Raw genomic sequence first — 21,631 nt, forward strand, 5'->3', positions numbered from 1 at the left:
AGGGCAGGAGTGGAACAGTATGGAGGGGTAGTAGATCCCCCTAGGATCTAGAGAGTGGAGCAGTTTCTTAGACAGGCAGGTCACTCACCTCTTCTGACTGGTGTGGCTTGCTTCTGGGCAGCTGAAGTCCTTAGGATTTGGAGTCAGGGCAAGGCTGTAAAGAGGGTAGTGGGGTGGGACAGAGTTGGAGTTTTGGATCCCATCTAAGTAGTGAGATAGTTCCACATGCTGGAGAGTCACTCACCTGTATTTCTGACTATATGGCAAATATGTTTGCCCTAAAACTATATGTTCCATTTCTTTTGTCTCACCTAACTTCCCATAGACTCCTCAAGCCCACTGATTATGTTTTACCTAATTTACTCTATATGTGGTTGACTGTTTATAAATAATTGTTAGCTAATGACTTCACATGAAATTATCAATACTATTTAATGATTCACCATTGAGTTTTGTAAAGGTATCTTTTATTTGCCTGATATAATTGTCTGGGAGGCTTACTGCCTTTGTCTGTTAGCTTAGGCCTAGACCTGGAAGCTTCTAGGCTCCATACAACCTAACCTAGCCTAGGATGTTTTCAGCCTGAGACTTACTACTAAATAAGCTCGCCAGTTCTAGCTCCTTCCGAACTCTGGCTGGCTGGTTCAACTCAGCTGTTCTGGCTCAAATTCCTCTCCAAGCTGCTTGATTCAGTCTGGCTTCTCTCAGCAATATATTCTAATCTTCTGGCTCCTTCTCATTCTCTGTTTCATTATGTCCTCACCTGTTGCTACCTTGTTCCATCTCTCTGCAACCTGTCTCTGTAAAACTGCCCTGGTAAAACAACTTCTCTCTCTGCCTTGCTCTCTTAAGTCACCCCCCTTTCCTCTCTCTTCTCACAAGAGTTGGGCATATCCTATTCTGTCAAAATTTTCTATGATTTGTCACTTTGTCTGGTTCTCAGTTAGACATCGCTTTAAAACATCCCTGCTTCCTTTTATAAACTAAATTTACCTTCATTGTTTGGGATTAAAGGCATGTACTAAGGACGTGTCTGTATTCCAGGCAAAGTAGCCATGTTACTGGATTAAAATCCCTCTACAGAGTTTCCAATATATTCTGTTGTAAAAATCATTCAATTTTGTAATTTTCACAAGATGTATCATGGGCACTAGGTACATGGATTTACATCAGAAAGTTTTCATACGTTTTGAAAACAGCAAATTTGTGAAAGTCTTGGTAATGAATTTTTTCCTCCTAACTAGGTCTACTCAGCTCTGAGAAGTGATGGATCATCTGTACAGAGGAGAATTGATTTCTGCAATACTCCGCAACCGGTATTTATAGAAACAATTTACTATATAAGTTATATGATCTCTGTCATATTTTTTATACATAATATAGAAGATACTCAATAGATACTTATTCTATGCCTAGCTAAAAATAGGAATTATTTTAAATAAGTAAATAAAAGAATAAGTGAGTAATCAGATAAATAAAGAGTATTAGTGACTACAAGTGCTGAGCTAATGAAAATATAGAGAATATACCTAGAAAACACAATGGATAAAAAGTGTGAACAGCTAGCTTACAGTCTCTGGAGATTACGATTTAAAATGTAGTTTTAAAAGCATTATCTGTGAATAAATACAATCATAGTTTAATAATAGAAGTACCAATAAGATTTTCAAATACTACTTCCCTGTGATTATGTATCCATTTCTGTCACTAAAAATCTGGTTATATGCTTGCCAGGGAGTTAATGTGAGATATTTAGAACTTCCTAAGGCAGGTTAAGAATTTAAATTAATGGTTAAAGAAAATAGACTTGTTTGTGCAGGTGTGAAAGAATATTCTTTCTAGTAGTTTGATTGCACAGTTTAGGTGATGCATTAGGAATAGCATGTTCCACAGAGTTCTTTATGTTCTGGTCATTATGCATGGTGAGAGTACGGTCTTGAGAAATGTTAGCTGTTGTAAACTTAATTTCATCACCTGTAAAGTTGAGCCAATAATACCTGTATTGCAAGATGATTGTGAAGATGAAATACATATAGTATGGTATGTGTTTGCTTATAATGTGTATGAGGAGAGAGATGGAGAACACAGTTGGTAGCAGGATTAGCAAATAGTAAGTGGTGTGTAAGTGCTGGTATTATTGAACTTTGAATGTGGGATTGTAATTATTAAAATGTGGCACAGTCATACTTTACACATAACTTACATGAATGATAGATGCATATACATCTGTGGTCCTATAAGATTATAATGGAGGTGAAAAGCCCTATAGCCCTCTGCATCTATCCTAATAACATAGGACATTTCATTACTTATGTCTTTGTGGCGATGCTGGTAGAAATGAATCTATTTTTCAGCATTTTGTATACAAGTTTACCTTATTACAGTTGTGTGCAAGATATTATAATTCACAGTGATAATAAATGACTAAGTTACTGGGTTGTATGTTCATTAAACTATTCTTTTGATATTATTGTATAATTTATTACTATTTATATAAAATGTTTATTATAAGATAGTACATTGTGTTGTATTGGCAATAACCTCATGTTGAGAGTTTTAGCAATGTCTCTTGATTAGTTACTGGCCATTTAAGTTTGTATAGATATGATAAATATGTAGATATACTGTATGTTATACATACATTGGTAAAATTACCTAATGATGTATTTCACAGAACATATCTCCATTATGTATTTGTGATTCCTATTTCTGGATGTTATAAAAAAGAGTTGAATTGTAAGACAAAAATGGGAATGGTTAAGACAGAAAGGGTCTTGGCTATTTGATATACAGCATACAATGGGTTTTACAGAACAATCCCATTAAGTAATAATTGACAAGGTGCCTTTTTATTGAGATATGCGCTATGATCTTTGAAAGGTTGTGATACTGATCCATATAGGAGAATGGTAAGATCTATTTATTAAATAACACAGAAATTAGTAAAAATAATAAAAATCATTTGTGAGTGTGTTGGGTAAAAAGACAGAGGAGACTCCAGGCAGGAAAGCAGGCAGGCTAACTGCAGATCTCACCTCCTCTTCCTCTTCTCCAAATGCAGTCCTCCACTCTCATCCCATCCCTGCTGCTCACCACCCACTACAGCTTTCACTGTCCTCTTCTCCTATCTCAGTGGATCAATCTTCCTCCCCCACCCCACAGAGTCTTGGACACTATGAAAAGACCACAGCTAAGAATAGGAATAGAGGAAGGAGAAGAAACCCACGTCAAAGGTACAGAAAATATTTTCCACAAAATCATAGAAGCATATGGAATACCAAGTAGATTGGACCAGAAAATAAAGTCTCCTTGGCACATAATAATCAAAACACTAAACATAAGGAACAGAGAAAGAATGTTAAAAGCTACAAAGGAAAAGGCCCAAGTAACATATAAAGGCAGACCTATTAGGATCACACCTGACTTCTCAATGGATACTCTAAAAGCCAGATGGTCTTGGACAGATGTGCTACAGACTCTAAAGGAACACAGATGCCAGCCCAGACTTCTATACCCAGCAAAACTTTTGGGATAGCTATTTTTGTTTGTTAATTTGACTGCATCTGGAATGAACTAAAACCCCCCAAATAGTGAGCACACATGTGAGAGATTTCTGCTTAATTTGAAGTGGAAAGATCTACTTCTAATACAGATCTTTGAGGTAGAAATACAGACCTTTCTCTACTCCTTTTACTCTTCCTCTCTCTGTCTCTGTCTGTCTCTGTCTCTGTCTCTCTCTTCTACCCCTCCCCCTTTCCTTCTCTCCCCATGCTCATTTAATAAACTTCTTTATAACATAAAAAAAGAAAAGAAATACAGACCTTTAATCCAGATCTTGAGGCAGGAAAACTCAGCTCTAATCTGGGCTACACCTTCTGCTAGAAGCCTATATATAAGGACATATGATCTTTGTCTGCTTGCTCTTGTCTTGCTATCAAGTTCTTCCCTTCACTGACATTAGAGCCTACTTCTGTAGGATCCCTGTATATACTGAAGATGAGCTGAGATACCCAGACTTATGGACTGAGAAACTACTAGATTCTTGGTCTTTTGATTCATCATTTTGTCATGGATGATAAAAAACTTTAAGACATTGAGAAGGAAACTGAAGAAGATATTAGAAGATAGAAAGATCTCCCATGCTTATGGATCAGTGGGATTAAAATAGGAAACTTGACCATTCTACCAAATGCAATCAACAGATTCAATATAATCCCCATCAAAACACAATACAATTGTTCACAAATCTTGAAAAGACAATTCTCAACTTCATATAGAAACACAAAACCCAGGACAGCTGAAACAGTCTTGAATAATAAATGAACTGCTGGAGGTATCACCATTCTCAACCTCAAACTATACTTTAGAGCAATAGTTAAAAACAGTACAGTATTGTAACAAAAAACAGATTTATCAATCAGTTGAATTGAAGAACCAGACACAAATCCACACACCTGTGAGCACCTGAATTTTTATAAAAGAAGCAGAAATACACACTGGACAAAAGACAGCATCTTCAAAAAATGGTGCTGGTCAAACAGGGTGGCTTTATGCAGAAGAATATATATATATATATCACCCTATATAAAATTCAACGCTAAATGGATCAAATACCTCAACATAAAATCAGATACATTGAACCTGATAGAAGAAAAAGTGGGGAAGAGACTTGAACTCATTGGCTTAGGAAAAGACTTCCTGAATAGAACACCAACAGCTCAGGTAATAAAAATAACAATTACTAAATGGACCTCAGGAAACAGAAAAGCATCTGAATGTCAAGGATACTATCATTTGAACAAAGCTTCAGGCTACAGACAGGAAAATAGTTTTACCAACTCTATTAAATAAAAAAACTAGATATCAAGAAAACAACTTAATTAAAAATGGGATACAGATTTAAACAGAAAACTTTCCAAAGATGAAGCTGCGAAAATCTTAAAGAAATGTTCAACATCCTTAGTCATCAGGAAAATGTAGATCAAAATTACTTTGAGACTTCATTTTATACCCATTTAGAATGGTTAAGATCAATAAACAAATGCTATCTCATCATGTCAAACAGTAAGAGGAGCACTCAGCCATTGCTGATAGGAGTGCAAACTTATACAGCCACTAGGGAAATCACTGTGGCAGTTTCTCAATCAATCAACCTCAAGATCCAGCTATACCACTCTTGGGCATGTACCCAAAAGACACATTATCACACCACAGAGAGACTTACTCACCATGTTCTTGTTCTTTGCTGCTCTGTTCATAATAGCGAGAAACTGGAAACAACAGATGAATGGATAAAGAAAATGTGGTGCACTTATACAATAGAATACTACTAAGCCATTAAAATCAAGGGCTGGAGAGCTGGCTCAGTGGTTAAGAGCACTGACTGCTCTTCTAAAGGCCCTAAGTTCAATTCCCAGCAACCACATTGTGGCTCATAACCATCTATAATAAGTCTGGTGCCCTCTTCTGGCCTAAAGGCATACATGCAGGCAAATACTGTGTAAATAATAAATACATCTTTTTTTAAAAAGTCAGTAAGAGGAGCAGTACAGTCCAGTGATATGGGTCTAGCGCATGAATCCAGTGACTTTATGGGAGGAGGAAGAGGGAGGGATGGTGAGACCAGGAGGAGATGAGGGAGGGGAGCTACAATCAGGATATAAAATGAATAAATTAAAAAGAAATACATTTAAAATAAAAAATTAAATCAAGAAATTGGCTGCTAAGTGGATGGAACTAGAAAAAGAAAATGATCCTTATTGAGGTATCCCAGACCCAGAAAGACAAATACAATATACATTCAGTTATATGTGGATATTATCTGTTAATTCAATGGTAACCAAGTTACAATCTGTAGAACGACAGAGGTTAGGTATAGGGTAAGTGACTATGACAAGGCAGATACATACCTCTAGGGAAGGGAAATAGAATAGATAAGTACAAATGGAAGGCCACAGAGACTGTAATGGGAGAGTCAAGTGGGGTGGGAAGGGAAGGTAGGGACGAAGGAGGGAAATTGAAGAGAGACAGGTAAAATTAAGGGCCATTTGAGGGGCAGTATGGAAACCTATTAAAGTAAGAATATAAATCTAAAATGTATATGTAAGAGTATACATATAAACACATATAAACATATAAACAATAAAATATAAACCTAAAATATATACATATATGAAGGGTATCTAGATAAAATAGCAAATAACTGGGAGACAGAGTACTAACTGGCCATTTCTTGTGACCAAATGAAGTTTCTAGAAATGGGATTGGATTATATCTAATTGAGTTGTTGGCCAAAGGGAGCAATCTCCAATAGAATGCCACTTGCAAATGAAAATTTATTTTTCTCCAAGGGATTCTCACGGTGGAGACAATCTACTCTTAAGGGCAGGCTGCATCCCCAGTAGTAGTAGATCGCTAAAAGAAACCCAATGGCATCTTTACAGGTTCCTTGTCTCATAATGTATTGTCAGGGCTTTTTCTTTTAAAAATGTTTATATCTTTTTTTTTCAAGACAGGGTTTCTCCGTGTAGCTTTGGCTGTCCTGGATTCACTTTGTAGACCAGGCTGGCCTCGAACTCAGAGTGATCTGCCTGCCTCTGCCTCCTGAGTGCTTGGATTAATATATCTTATATATTTATCCTACAGGTCCTCTGCATATATTGGGACTTTCAGTTTAGTGTTTTTATTAGAGTCCTGAGTCTATGAATGAATGGGTCATGTGTCTATATCTGTTTCATGTTCCATTTCTTGGGCTCATTTTCTTCTGTTTTCTTCTATTCTGGTGTATTAGTTTTCTATCTTATTACGATTTATTTTATTATCACTTAGAATCCTGTTTGCTTTCTAATGAGAGACAGGAGCGGGTGGACCCAGAGGGGAGGGGAGGTGGGGAGGATCTGGGAGGAGTAGAGGGAGAAAGTGAGAAGCCATAATTAGGATATATTATGTGAGAAAAAAACTATTTTCAATAAAAAGGAAAAAATAACAACAAAGAAAAATATGGGAATATATGAGGAGATTTTGAAGTCCTTGTTGCATTTACCTTTTTATTATTTAATATTCCATTTAAAAATATATCAAAATTTACCCTGTGTATTTGTTGATAAAGTACCTAAATTGCATTAAATGTTTTGGTCTTATGAGCAAATGTATTACTAATAAATACCCTTCTGTAATTTTCTTATTTTGAATATGTACTCATTTTTCTTAGATATTGTTATTAGTCCTCTCTTTATTGCCTTGACAAGATAAGTGAGAAAATTAACTTAGGAAAGAAACAGAAGAAATGGCTTAATGGGGAAACACTTGCCACACAAGTATGGAGACCTTAGTTCAAATCTCCAGATCCACTATTAATCTGTGCCTGTATTCTGGAAAGTTTTGGGCCAGCTAGCCTGGCATAGGTAGTCATGAAATAAAGAGACTGTCTCAAGCAAAATGGAAAATTTTTCTTCTGATTACTCATGTGTTGTAGCATGTACATATCCACATTCACACACATGAACATGGATAGACACTTACACATACACACATATATCATGCATATACAAACAAGGAAGAAGCTTTAGTTTGGATCATGGTTTTAGAAGTTTCAGTTCAGGCTCTGCTGGCTCCATTACTTTGAGCCTTATGTGAGTTAGAACATCATGGTATTTAGAGGTTGTGTTATCTCATTGACACCAGCAAATAAAGGGATAGGGAAGGGCAGGACTTACATCCTAACATTTTACCAGTAGTTAGAACCAGGCCTTTACCACATGACTTTTGGGATAATAATCAAGATACAAATCATAACAGACACAATACTAAAAATGGAATTTCTGGGATATACAGTAGGCACATATGTATACCACTCATTCTTGGCATTGTCAATATATTTAATTTTAGACTTTCTTTGACTAGAAAGAGGTTCCTAGTTGTGGTTATCACTTTACATTTTTCTCATTTGTAATCATTTGGCCTCTGTGTATTTGTTAGCTATTTGGACATTTTAATATATTTTTATGTCTTCTACATGATTAAAATGAGTTGTTTTACTTTTTTAACTTTCAGAGGACTTTAATTTACTTTGTATATGGAATTATATGTAGTGTACATATTTTATTACGGTCTTGCTTTTCTATTTTCCTATTTCTTTTTTTGTGGTATTGGAGATTGAATCTAGGGCCTCACACAGTTTATTCTTTTAGTGAGAAATGCACATTTTTTCTTTGGAGTTACATTTTGTCTTTTAAAATTTTTATGATTAGTGATTTTTGCATCTTTCCCAAGAAGTTTCTGCTCTCTCCAATTTCAGTCTTTCTTTAGAAAATTATAGAATTTTCACTTTCACATTTTAAGTACACTATTGACCATAAAAGATATGAACATGGCCTAACCTTCATATTGAATATGACTAATTAATAATGTCACTGTATAAAAGGAAATCATTTTGTAATTTCAGTGTTAAGTTCAATGCTGTTATCGTTGGCATGGTAACTGAATGGGTAGGTGAGGTGAAGTCTGGTGAAGCTCAGGAACTGATCTTAGGATCTCTAGCTGATAACGTAGTGACTTGATATCTTTATCTCATGGTCTTTTCTGTTATGAATATGAACACTCTGACAAAAAAGATAATTATTTTTATTAAAAAAGTCATCTAGAATATAGAAAATGATGAGACTATGTAGTGGTACACAATTCAGACTCACCAAAACATAAGGAAAAAGGGTATATATGTATATCTATATATATCCAAAAAGTACATATATATGTATGCAAATTATGAGACAATTTCCAGTTCTAGATAAAGAAAAACCAAGTATATTATGGAATATATGAAGAAATTAACCTTTTAAGTTAGAATACTTCACTGAACTTATATAAAAATTATTCATACTAACCTTGTGTTACTCATCTTGTAAGAAAAACATAAAATGCTAAAGGTACTTGAAAAAGATCAGATGTCCATTTTAAGAAAAAAGAGCTCTTAAAAAGATACACATTTTCCTTTTTAATATATAAAATTCTTTTTTTCTGAAGTAATTCCAACATCAGTGTTAGTAAAATATAACGATTGTTTTTAAGCAGCAACAGAGAAGACCATCATCACCATTATTTAATATAGACCCATGTTCATGATAGCATCATTCACAATATCCAAGAGATAGAAAACTACCTTTTGTATAACGAACAAAGAAATTGTCCTATACAAAATCATAGTGGAATAGTCTCCATTCTTTTTTTTTAAAGGGATACAGCAATTTCCCACAACATGGATGAACCAGAAGATATTTTACAAAGTGAAATGAGACAAACGTCAATTTCACTGTGGGCTCTAAGGAAGAACTAACAAACCTCAGAGCTGAAAGGTAGTAACCATGGACAGGGGGTAGGAAGAAATGGAGAGAAGTGGGTCATAGGGTACACATTTATACTTAGGTAGTTTGCAAAGTCCTGGATGTGTGACGTGCAGCTTGAGCATAGTAGTTGATATTGCAGTGTTTGATGAAAATTTGCCAGGAGAGTAGATTTCAGGCAAAGATGACAGATATGGAAGGTGATGGAAATTGTCTTACTTAGGGTTTTATTGCTGTGAAGAAACACCATGATTATGGCAAACTGTTATAAAGGAAACTATTTCATTGGGGCTGCTTACAGTTTCAGAGGTTTAGTCAGTCCATTATCATCATGGCAAAAAGTGTGCAGGCAGACATGGTGCTGGAGAAGGAGCTGAGAGTTCTACATCCTGGTCTTTAGGCAGCAGGAGACTGTGAACCACACTGGGGGCAGAGCTTGAGCATGGAGACCACAATGCCTGCCCCCACAGTTTTCCACTTCCTCCACAAAGGCCAAACCTCCTCCAACAGGACGACACCTCCTAATAGTGTCTTTCCCTATAGACCACGCATTCAAACACATAAGTCTGTGGGAGCCATTTCTATTCAAACCACCAGAGAAATGTGAATTAATTTGAGCATTAGTAATTGTTTCACTGTGACGATGTATACTAAAACACCATAATCTACACCTTAAATGTATACCATAAAAGATATAAACAGATGCTAGAGGAGAATATATTCATATACCTATGAACATTACACAAGATTTTAAAATAATCAATAAAGGAGTATACAAAGCAATTTGATATAAATGAAATTAAAATAACAGTACCTTTTATTGGTAGTAGTACTGGCTACTTCGAAGATTAAATGAAAACCATTCCATGTAAAATAGCCCAAAGCATAAATATTTAGGAATAATCTCAACTATAGTTCATAGGACCTATATGAACATAATTTGAAAATTCTCAGAAATAAGACAGAACACTTACATTACCTGCCACGGTCTAATTATAAGGCTAAAACTGCTGGTCAAGGATAACTTTGCCCTAGATCATTGTATAGGCAACAAAAATTAAATCAAATCTTATATGTAAGGCACTTAAGCTCACAAGCTCAATCCAAACAAGTCAGGAACCTGAAAAATTAGAAAATTAATATAAGAACATAAATTTTACTAATAGATTAAATTTTGTGAAATTTAGATAAGTAACCACAATTATATTATCAATTATATGAGGCAGCTTTACCGACTGATCTAGGCAGGTATCCTGGAAGCAGGTCTAATTAACTAAACAGTTAACTAGTTAACAGTTAACTAAACTTAACTAGTTGTGGCACAGAAACAGGGAATGAGGGCAAAGTGACTATATATTATACCAGTTAAAATATCTAGGCCCCAAAGGAAAAAAGTGTGAAAAAGAACTGAAAACAAAACAAAACAAATCTGAGCTATTTCTAGAATCTAAACTAAACTTAATTATTTCACCTCACTTCTAGAGATTGCCAAGATCCAGTTCCTTAATTATAATGAGATGGCTGATTGTAAGAAATACATGAAAACCTCCTTAAACCATCTAATCAAACAAAATCACTAGCAAGAATTGATTGGTCATCAGTGCTCCCAATTCTGTACTTAATGGGCAACTACTGTACATTAAACAATGCATTATATAGCATAAATGATAAAATGCATTACTGAAAATGCATTTAGTAAGCCGTTCATGCTCTCAAACAGTTGAATGAACAACATCATAGGTATTAACAAGCTCAAGTTACTTCACTTCTCTGTGAAAATAAATGTCATATAATAAATGTTTTGAATAAGTCAGAAGCCAATTGACCCTGGCTGATCAAAGGACATAAAATTTGATCTCAGTATTGACAAATGGGCTGAATTTTGACTAAAACAAGAGGACAACCTTGGTACTACTGCCATGCTATAAATTTAAAAATTATCACTGACCAAAGATCTGACCTGTTACTTTTTCAAGATTTATGTCCGTAACTGATTTGAAGACATTTTTGTGTTTTTGATTGTAACTCAAGCATTCTCCGAGTAGAGGGATATGGGGATTAGGCAGAGAGTAAAACCTAAAATACTGAGGTCATTTGCTTTTTATACAGTTGGTTCATTTTCTTCAGAAATCATGTGAAGTTTAGTTATCTGCTATATTGCCATAAGATCTTACGCTAGATCCAAAGTATTATTGTATTTTCCCATCACTGAAAGGCTATCTGTTTTTATGCAAATGGCAAGTACATGATGGTGGTGTTGCATGTCATGCCATACAGAGGAACTTTCCAGACCATACAAGTTTTTCTGTTCCTAGGGAGGAAAAATACTATTAGATTTCTCTTTTTCTACCACAGGTCTTATACTATTCATACTTTTCATCAAATTCTATACCTGCCTCTTATACAGTCTCATCTGCAGCCATCCTGTTAATCTTTGCCCATATGTTGATGACTTTATGTCTTTAGTCGAAACCTTTTTTTCTGAATCCCAGGCTAAAAGTTTATTATTCCCAGTTCTGCCATTTAGGATGGTAGGCTGTGTTACATAATTTTTATTTGTTGTCAAACACATGGAAAATCTTTATTAAGACCTCAATGTATGTTCATTCTGGTCATTTGGTGCACTGTTGAATGTTACCAAATTCTAATAATAGAATGAGATCTGATATGGTGATTTAAGTTAGGAGTAGGGGTGCTTACCACATTCCATCTAAGCCCTGCTTTTTCTTTTTCTTTTCTTTCTTTCTTTGTTGTTGTTGTTTTGTTGTTTTGTTTTTTATTTTTTCGAGGCAGGGCTTCTCTGAGTTTCCTTTTTTAAAAAATTTTATTTTATTTCTTCATATTACATCTCAATGGTTATCCCATCCCTTGTATCCTCCCATTCCTCCCTCCCCCCCATTTTCCCCTTATTCCCTTCTCCTATGACTGTGACTGAGGAGGACTTCCTCCCCCTGTATATGCTCATAGGGTATCAAGTCTCTTCTTGGTAGCCTGCTATCCTTTCTCTGAGTACCACCAGGATGGGGAGACCTGGTGGCTCTCTGTGTAGCCTTGACTGTCTTAGATTCACTTTGTAGACCAGGCTGGCCTTGAACTCACAGAGATCCACCTGCCTCTGCCTCCTGAGTGATGGGATTAAAGGTGTGTGCCACCATGCTCTTTTTCTTTATTTTTTCTTCTCTCACACTTTACATCCCTCCACTCCACTCAGTCCCACCCTACCTTCTCCCTTCCAGATCTTATTAGCTATGTAAACTATAGATAGTTCCTCCACTTCCCTGATTCTGTCTTGTCTCTAAACTAATATGATATTATATAGGATAAATATGTATGTAGTATGTCTATATGTGTAAACATGTACATATACATACATGCGTATATACATATATGTGGGTTAAATGAAATATATCTAAGAGTTAAATTCCTAGCTTATAGTGAATGTTTAAATAGAAATACTGATTTGCTACACTGCATGTTGTGCCTTTATTTCCTTCCTAGAAAAATTTCACATGCCGATAAAAACTTGTAGTATGCAAGTAGCTGCATGTCCTAAATTATTACATGGTACAAATAATTTCTTGTTTGATTTTTCGAGACAGTTTCTCTGTGTAACAAATAAGTTCTTAATACTAATTTTTAGGTTGATTTTGTTTCAGCTGTCATAATTTCTCCTTTTGCTCTTCTTCGCTTATTGATTTTGTTATGCACTGTGATACCTATAGCTATGGTTTGCTGCTCAATTAGTATTTGCTAAATGAAAAGGTAAATGAATTAACCATTATTCTCCCATATTCTTGGGCACTAGGCACATCCCTGTCATAGAATTAGCCACTAGTGATTATATAGATAAGTAAAAAATATAAAAGGGAAAAATGTTCCTTGAAGAACTCCATATTCTTGTTGTGAGTTTTGTGAGTTTATATGTGAACATTTATGTGTAGAAATATATGTATATATACACACAAACACACACACACGTATATATCTGTCTAATCCAGAGGATGGAATTTCATCCCATGAAAGCTGAGTATATGTTGAAAATACCATTACAGGAAAGAAACTGGCAAGTGCTACCTATGATAGGCAAAACCATACCCTCTAAGAGTGTCAATATTATAATCCCTAGAATCCATGACTATTATACTGCTCATGGTAAAGGGGACTTTGCAACTTTATAATGTGTGTGTAGTGCTGCTGGTGGATTACGCATGTGCTACAGCTCATATGTTGAGGTCAGAGTACTACTTGCTGCCTTTGTTCTAGCTGGAGCAGCTTTAGTGCTCCCCTCCCAGAAAGTCTACTTGGATTAGTCTATTAGTGGGTGTTGGACTAAGGTGTTCAGAAAGCAGAAGAGAAAGAAGGAACAGTTTCCATATTTTGGTTTCTCATTTCTTTTTTCCCATACATGACCATAATTTAAAAAATAATTTACTTTATTTGCATGTATGTCTGTGAAAGGGTTATAGACAGTTGTGAGCTGCATGTAGGTGCCAGGAATTGAACTCAGGACCTCTCGAAGAGCAGCCATTGCTTTTAACCACTGAGCCATCTCTCCATTCCCCTATGACCTAATTTTTAATGAATAATATGCTTCTAATTAATGTATGTCTATCTCACAAAAATTTTGTGTGGTGGTATTTATAAAAAATGTTTTCTTATTTAATGGTTTTATTGCTGTGAAGAGACACCATGACCATGGAAACTCTTATTAAGGGAAACATTGAATTAGGGCTGGCTTACAGTTCAGAGGTTAGTCCATTATCATCATGGCAGGAAGCATAGTGGCATGCAGGCAGACATGGTGCTGGAGAAGGAGCTGAGAGTTCTATGTCTTGATCTGTAGGCAGCCGGAGACTATGAGTTACATTGCACATAGGTTCAGCATATGAGACCTGAAAGCTGTAAGGTGACACTATTCCTCCAACAAGTCCACACCTACTCTGATAAGGCTACACCTCCTAACAGTGCTATCCCCTATAGGCCAAGCATTCAAACACTTGAGTCTATCTGGACCATTCCTATTCAAACTAGCAGAGATGCTTTCTTGAAGTCAGAGTTCATGTTCTGTTTATGATAAATTGTGTGAATTTTGATTGAGAATTTGAATACTTTTCTTTATATTAATATTAAGTAGTGCTTGCTTGCTTTGCATCTACAAAGCCCTGGGTCTACTCTCCAGCACTGCATAAACCAAGTATGGTGACACACATCTGTATCCCCGAACTGTGGAGGTAGAGTCAGGAAGATCAAATGATCAAGATCAACCCGGCTGCATAGCAAGTTCAAGGCCAGCCCAGATACATTTTTTTTTAAGTTTCATTTCCTGGGTTGTTAAGAGGGTTCAGTAGGTAAAGCCACCTATTCCTAAACCTTACAACCTCAGTTCAACTTATAGAACCTACATGATAGGAGAAAACTGACTCTCCACATCCACCTACTGACATATTTTCCCTCCCTCCTTCTACCTCTCTTTCTCTTTGCAGCCCTCCCTCCATGTCTATAGGTCAGTAGTTCTTAACCTTCCTAATGCTGTGACCCATTAATACAGTTCCTTGTGCTGTGGTGACCCCAATTATACAATTATTTTGTTGCTACTTCACAACTGTAATTTTGTTACTGTTATGACTTGTAATGTAAATATCTGATATGCAGCCCACTGCGGGAGCCATGGCCCACAGGTTGAGATTACTTTATTATGTTATTAAGCAACTTGTAGCCACTTCTTATTTTGATTATGGTTCCAGCCTAGTTACTCTCCCTGAATATTTCACATTCTTTATTTCTGTGATAATACTGGGTTCTCCAGAAGTAGATTAAGCACACAGTCAGAGTACCAACTAGATATAGCTATCAAGCAGTGAGGGAATAAAGACACTTAATATTTCACACTTATAAGATTCACTAGTAACACAATTATATCTTTGTTGGATTTCCTTGTATAACTAATTCATAATTTGGAAATATTTATATTTTAAATTTCATGTTAGGGGAGACACTGTAGCTGTTTCTTCAATTAAGGCCTTTAAAAGGTTTGTTTTCACACTCCATGTCTTTACTTCTGATGGACAATTAACATGTGACCTGTTTGCAGGCAAATCATATGAAATTTATTCTCTTGCATTTTATTGCACAACTATTATACACTTAGCATGTATATAACAAATATATATGTATATTATATTATATATTATATTAGCACATATATTACAAATATATATATTGTATCTGGAGACATGGTCTCATTCTCTATCTCTGAGTGGCCTGGAACTTGCTATGTAGCCCAGACTACACTCCAGTGGTAACCCTCCAACCTCTGCTTCCAGAGTACTCAGCTTCCCTTAGCTGTTTAACTTTTTAATTTGTGTCACCTGCATAGACCACAAAACCCACAAGGAGACTGAGATGCTCATCTCTAGTCGCTCATTTTCTAAGGCTAGTGTAGTGACTTCTATCATGTGGAAACTCATTAAATGCTGTCAAAGTTACTGCATTATCTTGTTTATTGATACAAGTTGTGGGCCTTATAAGAGTGCTTAAATTTTCCTCCATCTTAAACAGTTGGACATTTGACTCATTAGCATCTACTGGGTGAGTTTGATATGTATCAGAGAATAAGCAAAGGCCTTAAGTGGCACAAAATTCTTGTGGCAAAGTGACTCGCTGGTGATTTTTCCTTCAGGCTTTCCTAGTGTTGACAATGAGGAAACCTCTTCGAGTTTCTACATTCATGTTCATTTAGCCATATTAGTTCTTTCAGCGTAAAAGAACCTTTTCACTGACCCTTGAGCCAGCCTTGCATATCCTTCTAGTTTGTACTGTCATGACAATTCCAGTGTGCAACCTGAAAATTCTGCTGTTGGATGGATTACCCATGACTACCGACTCTTTTGCTTTATAAATAGAGTTTATCTACAGACTCCTGTCATTCTTGTTCCATAGGGACCATACTGCTCACAACACCAAAGAGTTCTGAGCGTCATATTTGGGAGATAGAGTCATCTAATACGATGCTTTTCAACGGTAATATTATGACATGCTAGTTAACACAGATCTGTAGAAAGTTAACTTTTGTGCTTATAAAGGATAGCTAGCTTTCTTTTTTTCTGAGATTGTTCTTACTTGTTGGCTGCTTAAATCCTATTGATTTGGTGAAAACTTGGAGACCAATGATTGTGTATCTTGTGAATTAGATTGGGAATCAGATTATGAATCTGACCCTTAGTGCAGAAATACTCGCCGGGAAGTATATCTTGAAATCTGTTCATTTTAGTTTTCTGAAAGATAACCTATCTTTTATGTAATAGCAGTCCCAGTAGACTCTTTTTTACAGTGATGTGTCACAATCAGTCACAGTAATGTTTCCACGGGGTAGCTGAGGACTATTAACACTAAGTGGGAGAAGCCTATAGCTAGCCTCATGCCAGTTCAGGCCAGGAATTACTTTCACATGACTTCAAGTCCGCTCAGATTTTGATGCCAAATAAATTACAAGAAAGAAAAGAAGGCACATTTGATCTCCAAATATTTCTGTTTGAAATGTGCATAAGGGTTCCCTCTTGAAATGTTCTTGCTTAAGTTTGGTGTGGTGGCTCATGCCTTAATACTAGAACTTAGGAGGCAGAGGCAGGTGAATTTATGTGAGTTGAGGCCAGTCTGGACTACATAGTGTGTTCTGGGAGAAAAAGTTCTTGTTTAGTCAAACAAAGTTTCTACCCCAATAAGTTAGATGAGTCTTTATTTTCCTCTTCCTTTCCTTTCTCTTTGTCAATTTTACTGGTTCATAAAATCTAAGCTCTAGGGAACTATTCCCTTGAAAACTATTAAAGTGAGTGTAATTTTACTTTCATATTTATTCCTAGCCAATAAAGATACCTTTTTCTATTTTGTTGAAATAAGTGCATGTTGGGCATAATTTTGAGGTTGCAACATTCCTCAGATATACTTTTAATCTAAGTAGATGAAATTTATTTGATCTTGCAGTATTTTGGGATTTTGGTGCAGAAAATAATTTTGCAGCCCAAATACATCTGCAGTATCTAATTATGGCTAGGCTTCTTTGAGCAGTATGGATTCTGACCTGGAACGTCATCTTTGTTGCCTTTACTTGGCCATATTGAATAACAGACCCTTAATGAAGGCTGATCTGTGTGGAGAAATGGCCATGTCAACCATCGAAGTGAGCTAACTTTGGGGTTTGTCGTTTATATTCCTATCCATTGTGTGAAGCTAATAAGCCCCACATCATAAGATTCAAATAAATTGGTACTTAGGAGCCTATTTTAGTTAGGCAGAGCACACTGGCATGTGTCATTTTGATGTCTAATTTGTAATTTTGATGAATAATTTATATAGCATGGAGTAATAGAATAAAAACAACAGAGTTACAACATTCTTGTCCTAGCAAGTTTGTCTAGAAAATGGACTTGGTAAAAACAAGTGTGTGATATAGATGGGTTGTAACTTGCCTCTTGCTTTTAAAAGAACAATCTAGTTTTTCTATATAAGCCATTTGTCAGTTACTTACTTATGGTCCTTCAATTTTAAATTAAACCTTTTATTTTCTTCCTTTAAGAAAATGGACTGGGTATCAAGTCTCTTCTTGGTAGCCTGCTATCCTTCCTCTGAGTGCCACCAGGCCTCCCCATCCAGGGGACGTGGTCAAATATGGGGCACCAGAGTTCGTGTGAAAAGTCATACCCCACTCTCCACTCAACTGTGGAGAATGTCCTGTCCATTGGCTAGATCTGGGTAGGGATTTGAAGTTTACTTGATACCCTATGAGCATATACAGGAGGAGGAAGTCCCCCTCAATCACAGTCATAGGGGAGGGGAGTAAGGGGAAACTGGGAGGGAGGGAGAAATGGGAGGATACAAGGGATGGGATAACCATTGAGATATAATATAAATAAATTAATTTAAAAAAGAATATGGACTAATCCTCTTTAAATATTCCTTTTCTTTACCACCTAGCCACTGAGGTTTTGTCAATAGATGGACTGGATGGTTGGGTCAGGAAGGGAGTGGTTTGTTTTCTGTTGTCAGTCTGTTTGCTCTGCAGGCTTTCCCTTGGACATCTTCAATGCTGTTTCGCTTCTCCACTTAGTAGTCTGTAGTTTCTCCTCATGTCCATAGAAATAGCTTTGTTGCAGAGTTCTTCCAGTAGGAAATTGTCTAGTCCAGATGTTATAAATGGTGAATTTCTGAAAAATTCAGCAACACACACACACACACACACACACACACACACACACACACACACACACACACCTCTGTCATTCATTTAGCCACAGGTTTGTCCTCTCTAGTAAAATCTAGATGCCAGTCCTGTGTGGAAAACACTTGGGCATTTAATCTAGGGCTTAGAGGTGCTGGTTTCTCATGGTAGCTATGATTCTTGTATTTCGAATTAACTCAGTTGTACATGCTTATACACTCTACAGTGCACAGCCCCAATAACCATATGATACACCTGATGGGTCGATCATATACTCAAATACTCAATAAATGACTAACCAATTTCTCATGACTCAATCTCCATGCCATTCAAGTCCTCTGACACTGATTTTTTTTAACCTTCAGAAATTAGACCTAGGCAGGTGAAGGCAATTTTAAGTCTCTGTGATCCACAGTGTATCCCTTGTATGTTTGTAGCTGAAAAACATCAAGACAACACACTTCCAATCTCTTCTAAGGTGATGCTTTACAGTCCCATAAAGATGAGTACTTCTTCCTGTCAGGTCTCTATGTGCTGTGTAGTTGTCTCTTATCTCTGTCTCCATGTCTACTGCCTTTACTACTAATAACTTTATTGTTCTTATTCTTCCCTCAAGCTGCCTTTATTAATGCCTTATAAACTTGGTTTTCAAAAAAATAAGTTAGTTCTTAGTCCCAGCTTTGCTGACTTCAAACTATCATTTGACTACCATGGATTTCAGCTTCCTTGTTGACATGTTAGAGATATAAAAGATAATAGATGAATGACATCTTGAATATAAAGGTTCCTTTTGATTAATAGTTATTACTTGTGTTTATTACATATATGGCTTCCCCTTTTATGTGCTTAATATTTTAATTGCCACTTATTTTTAAAGCCTTGAGGTATTTTGACAGCCTCAGGGATGCTTATAGCCTATTAAAACATGTAGAATTATTTGATAAGATTGAATATACTGGGTGCTAAAATAGGGGAGAAAATCAGACTAAAGCAAACCTGATAATTAGAATTTAATTATGGCCTCAGGATCCATGGTTTAGTTCCAACAAGAGCCACCTGGTCTTGAAGGATCTAAGCTGTCATCTGTTAAATGGCTGTGATATTAACGGGGCTTTTGATAGGCATCTTATATACTATCATAGTTAACACTTATATTTATTTTATGCTCATCATTTTATTGTCTTGGAATGACTTTCAAAATATTTTGCTTGTGGACAGATTTGTGTTTATGTATTTTTGAACCAACTTCAGTTGTGTGAATCTGTGGCGATAGAATCTTCACATAGAACATTTATTTTTAATGTAGCTTTTAAATTTTGTACTACTTGTATATTAATTGATATTGAATTTGAAAAATAGTTAAAACTTTATTTTACTTCAGAACAAGAGTAAATACAAAGAATTTTATGATAGTCTGTATATTACAAAATAAATTATACTTGCCATGTGTCTATGAACATTCTAGAGGGTGGTATGCTTAGTTGTACCCTGAAAGAAGTGGAACATAGAGTTTAGAAATTTAGATTAGTGATTATTATTTGAACCTGAATATCCTGTTAAATCAAAGGATGACTACATTTCCTAAGTGAAAATTATTAGACATTTAAATGAATGTATGTCCTTCTTCTAGTATTTGCCTATGGCCTGGTTTCTGTACATTGCCCACCAGACTCATAACTATTCTCTGGGGTTGTAAATTAGGATAAGTTCACATTTGTCAGAAAACTTTCTTTCGTCATCCTACCCCTGCTCCCCCCATGGTGTATGTATGTGTGTGCACATATGAGCCCATCCATTGTTAGGGGATGTAAAGAGGGATAAGCCTCCATGAAAGTTGTCAGAAAGCTTTTTATAATATCCCCTGCCCCGTGTGTGTGTGTGTGTGTGTGTGTGTGTGTGTGTGTGTATGTGTGTGTGTGTGTGTGTGTGTGTGTTTTCATGCACTTGCAGTGAGTCCATACATTGTTAGCATTGTTAGCTTGCAGATAAGATGGAAGCTTCCTTTTTGAGGGTAATACCTATTATTTTTTTTTTGGAAGTAATTCCTATTAGTTTAGAGGTTACTAGTAGATATTGTGTATTGTTCTTTATTAGAAAGCACAATTTGAGTAGATTCTCTGTTTTAATGATTACTAGAAAGAGAAAACACACTGTGTTACTTACCATTTGGTGGATATTGTTGTTGAATTCAAGACTAGATCAGGAACCACCATCTCCTTCATACCAGATGCATTACTAGTACTGAACTCCAGCATTCCCAAGAATGCATTTCTGCATTCTTTATATGGAGGCTGGAAACATGCCTTTATTAAAAGAAACATTGAAGTCTCTATAGTATATACATAATGTGAAATTGAATAATCACGCCTGTAGGTTTTTTTTTAAAACTATTTTATTTTTGAAGCCATCATGATTCAGTAAATAACTGAATTTTAAAAAGCAAACAGATCTAGGCTATGAGGGGGGTTGTGGGGGAAGTACGAGTTGTCACAGAACCTTCCATGTGCTCCTTTCTCAACTGCGCATTTGCAGTTATCAGTATCACTGCCAAAGTAGCCTCCTTGCTCTTTACAGTCAGCAGGAGCATGGAGTATGGGCTTCCAGATGGTTTCTGTCAATAGCACAGACCATGAACACAACCCCCTGGCTGCAGTATGAGCATGGACTCAGACAAGGTCTTGGAGGCAGCCCAGACCACAGACATCAACATGGCCTTAGGAGGCAGCACAGGCCACTCACATCAATATAGCCCCCAGCAGCATCACAGCCCCCAAACATCAACCTGGCTTTAGGCTGCAGCATAGATCATGGAGATCCACTTGGCTTTCGGTGGTACCATGGGCCAGGGACATCAGCACAGACCCCGGGTGTAGTAAGACCATGGGGAGTTTCTTTTTAATGAGTACATATTGAATATTAGTTGAAGCTCATCAAAAACTGAACAAGACATAGTTTTGTCTTTGGAGCTCTCATCCTAATAAAGGTGATAAGTCACATTTATGAATAATTCCAAGAGTATGAATATGCCAAGTTCTCAAATAGAGGACAAAGTGAGTACATAATAAGGTACCTATTTGGT

At 36.2% G+C, this 21,631-nt stretch overlaps 1 protein-coding gene across 2 annotated transcripts in view; it reads left to right on the forward strand.

Annotated features, from left to right (window-relative positions):
* Positions 1 to 1,239: 1,239 nt before the first annotated feature.
* Positions 1,240 to 21,631, forward strand: part of Klhl13 (kelch like family member 13) — a 108,043-nt gene continuing 87,651 nt past the window's right edge. The window contains exon 1 of one of the 2 annotated variants that reach the window (XM_051140933.1): positions 1,240 to 1,316. In XM_051140933.1, coding sequence (XP_050996890.1) covers positions 1,267 to 1,316 — 50 coding nt within the window. In that variant the 5' untranslated portion in view covers positions 1,240 to 1,266. The remainder of the gene's footprint in view (positions 1,317 to 21,631) is intronic. The other variant, XM_051140929.1, reaches the window with a different exon arrangement.

This window comes from Acomys russatus, chromosome X (genome assembly GCF_903995435.1).
Source record: "Acomys russatus chromosome X, mAcoRus1.1, whole genome shotgun sequence".
NCBI lineage: Eukaryota > Metazoa > Chordata > Mammalia > Rodentia > Muridae > Acomys > Acomys russatus.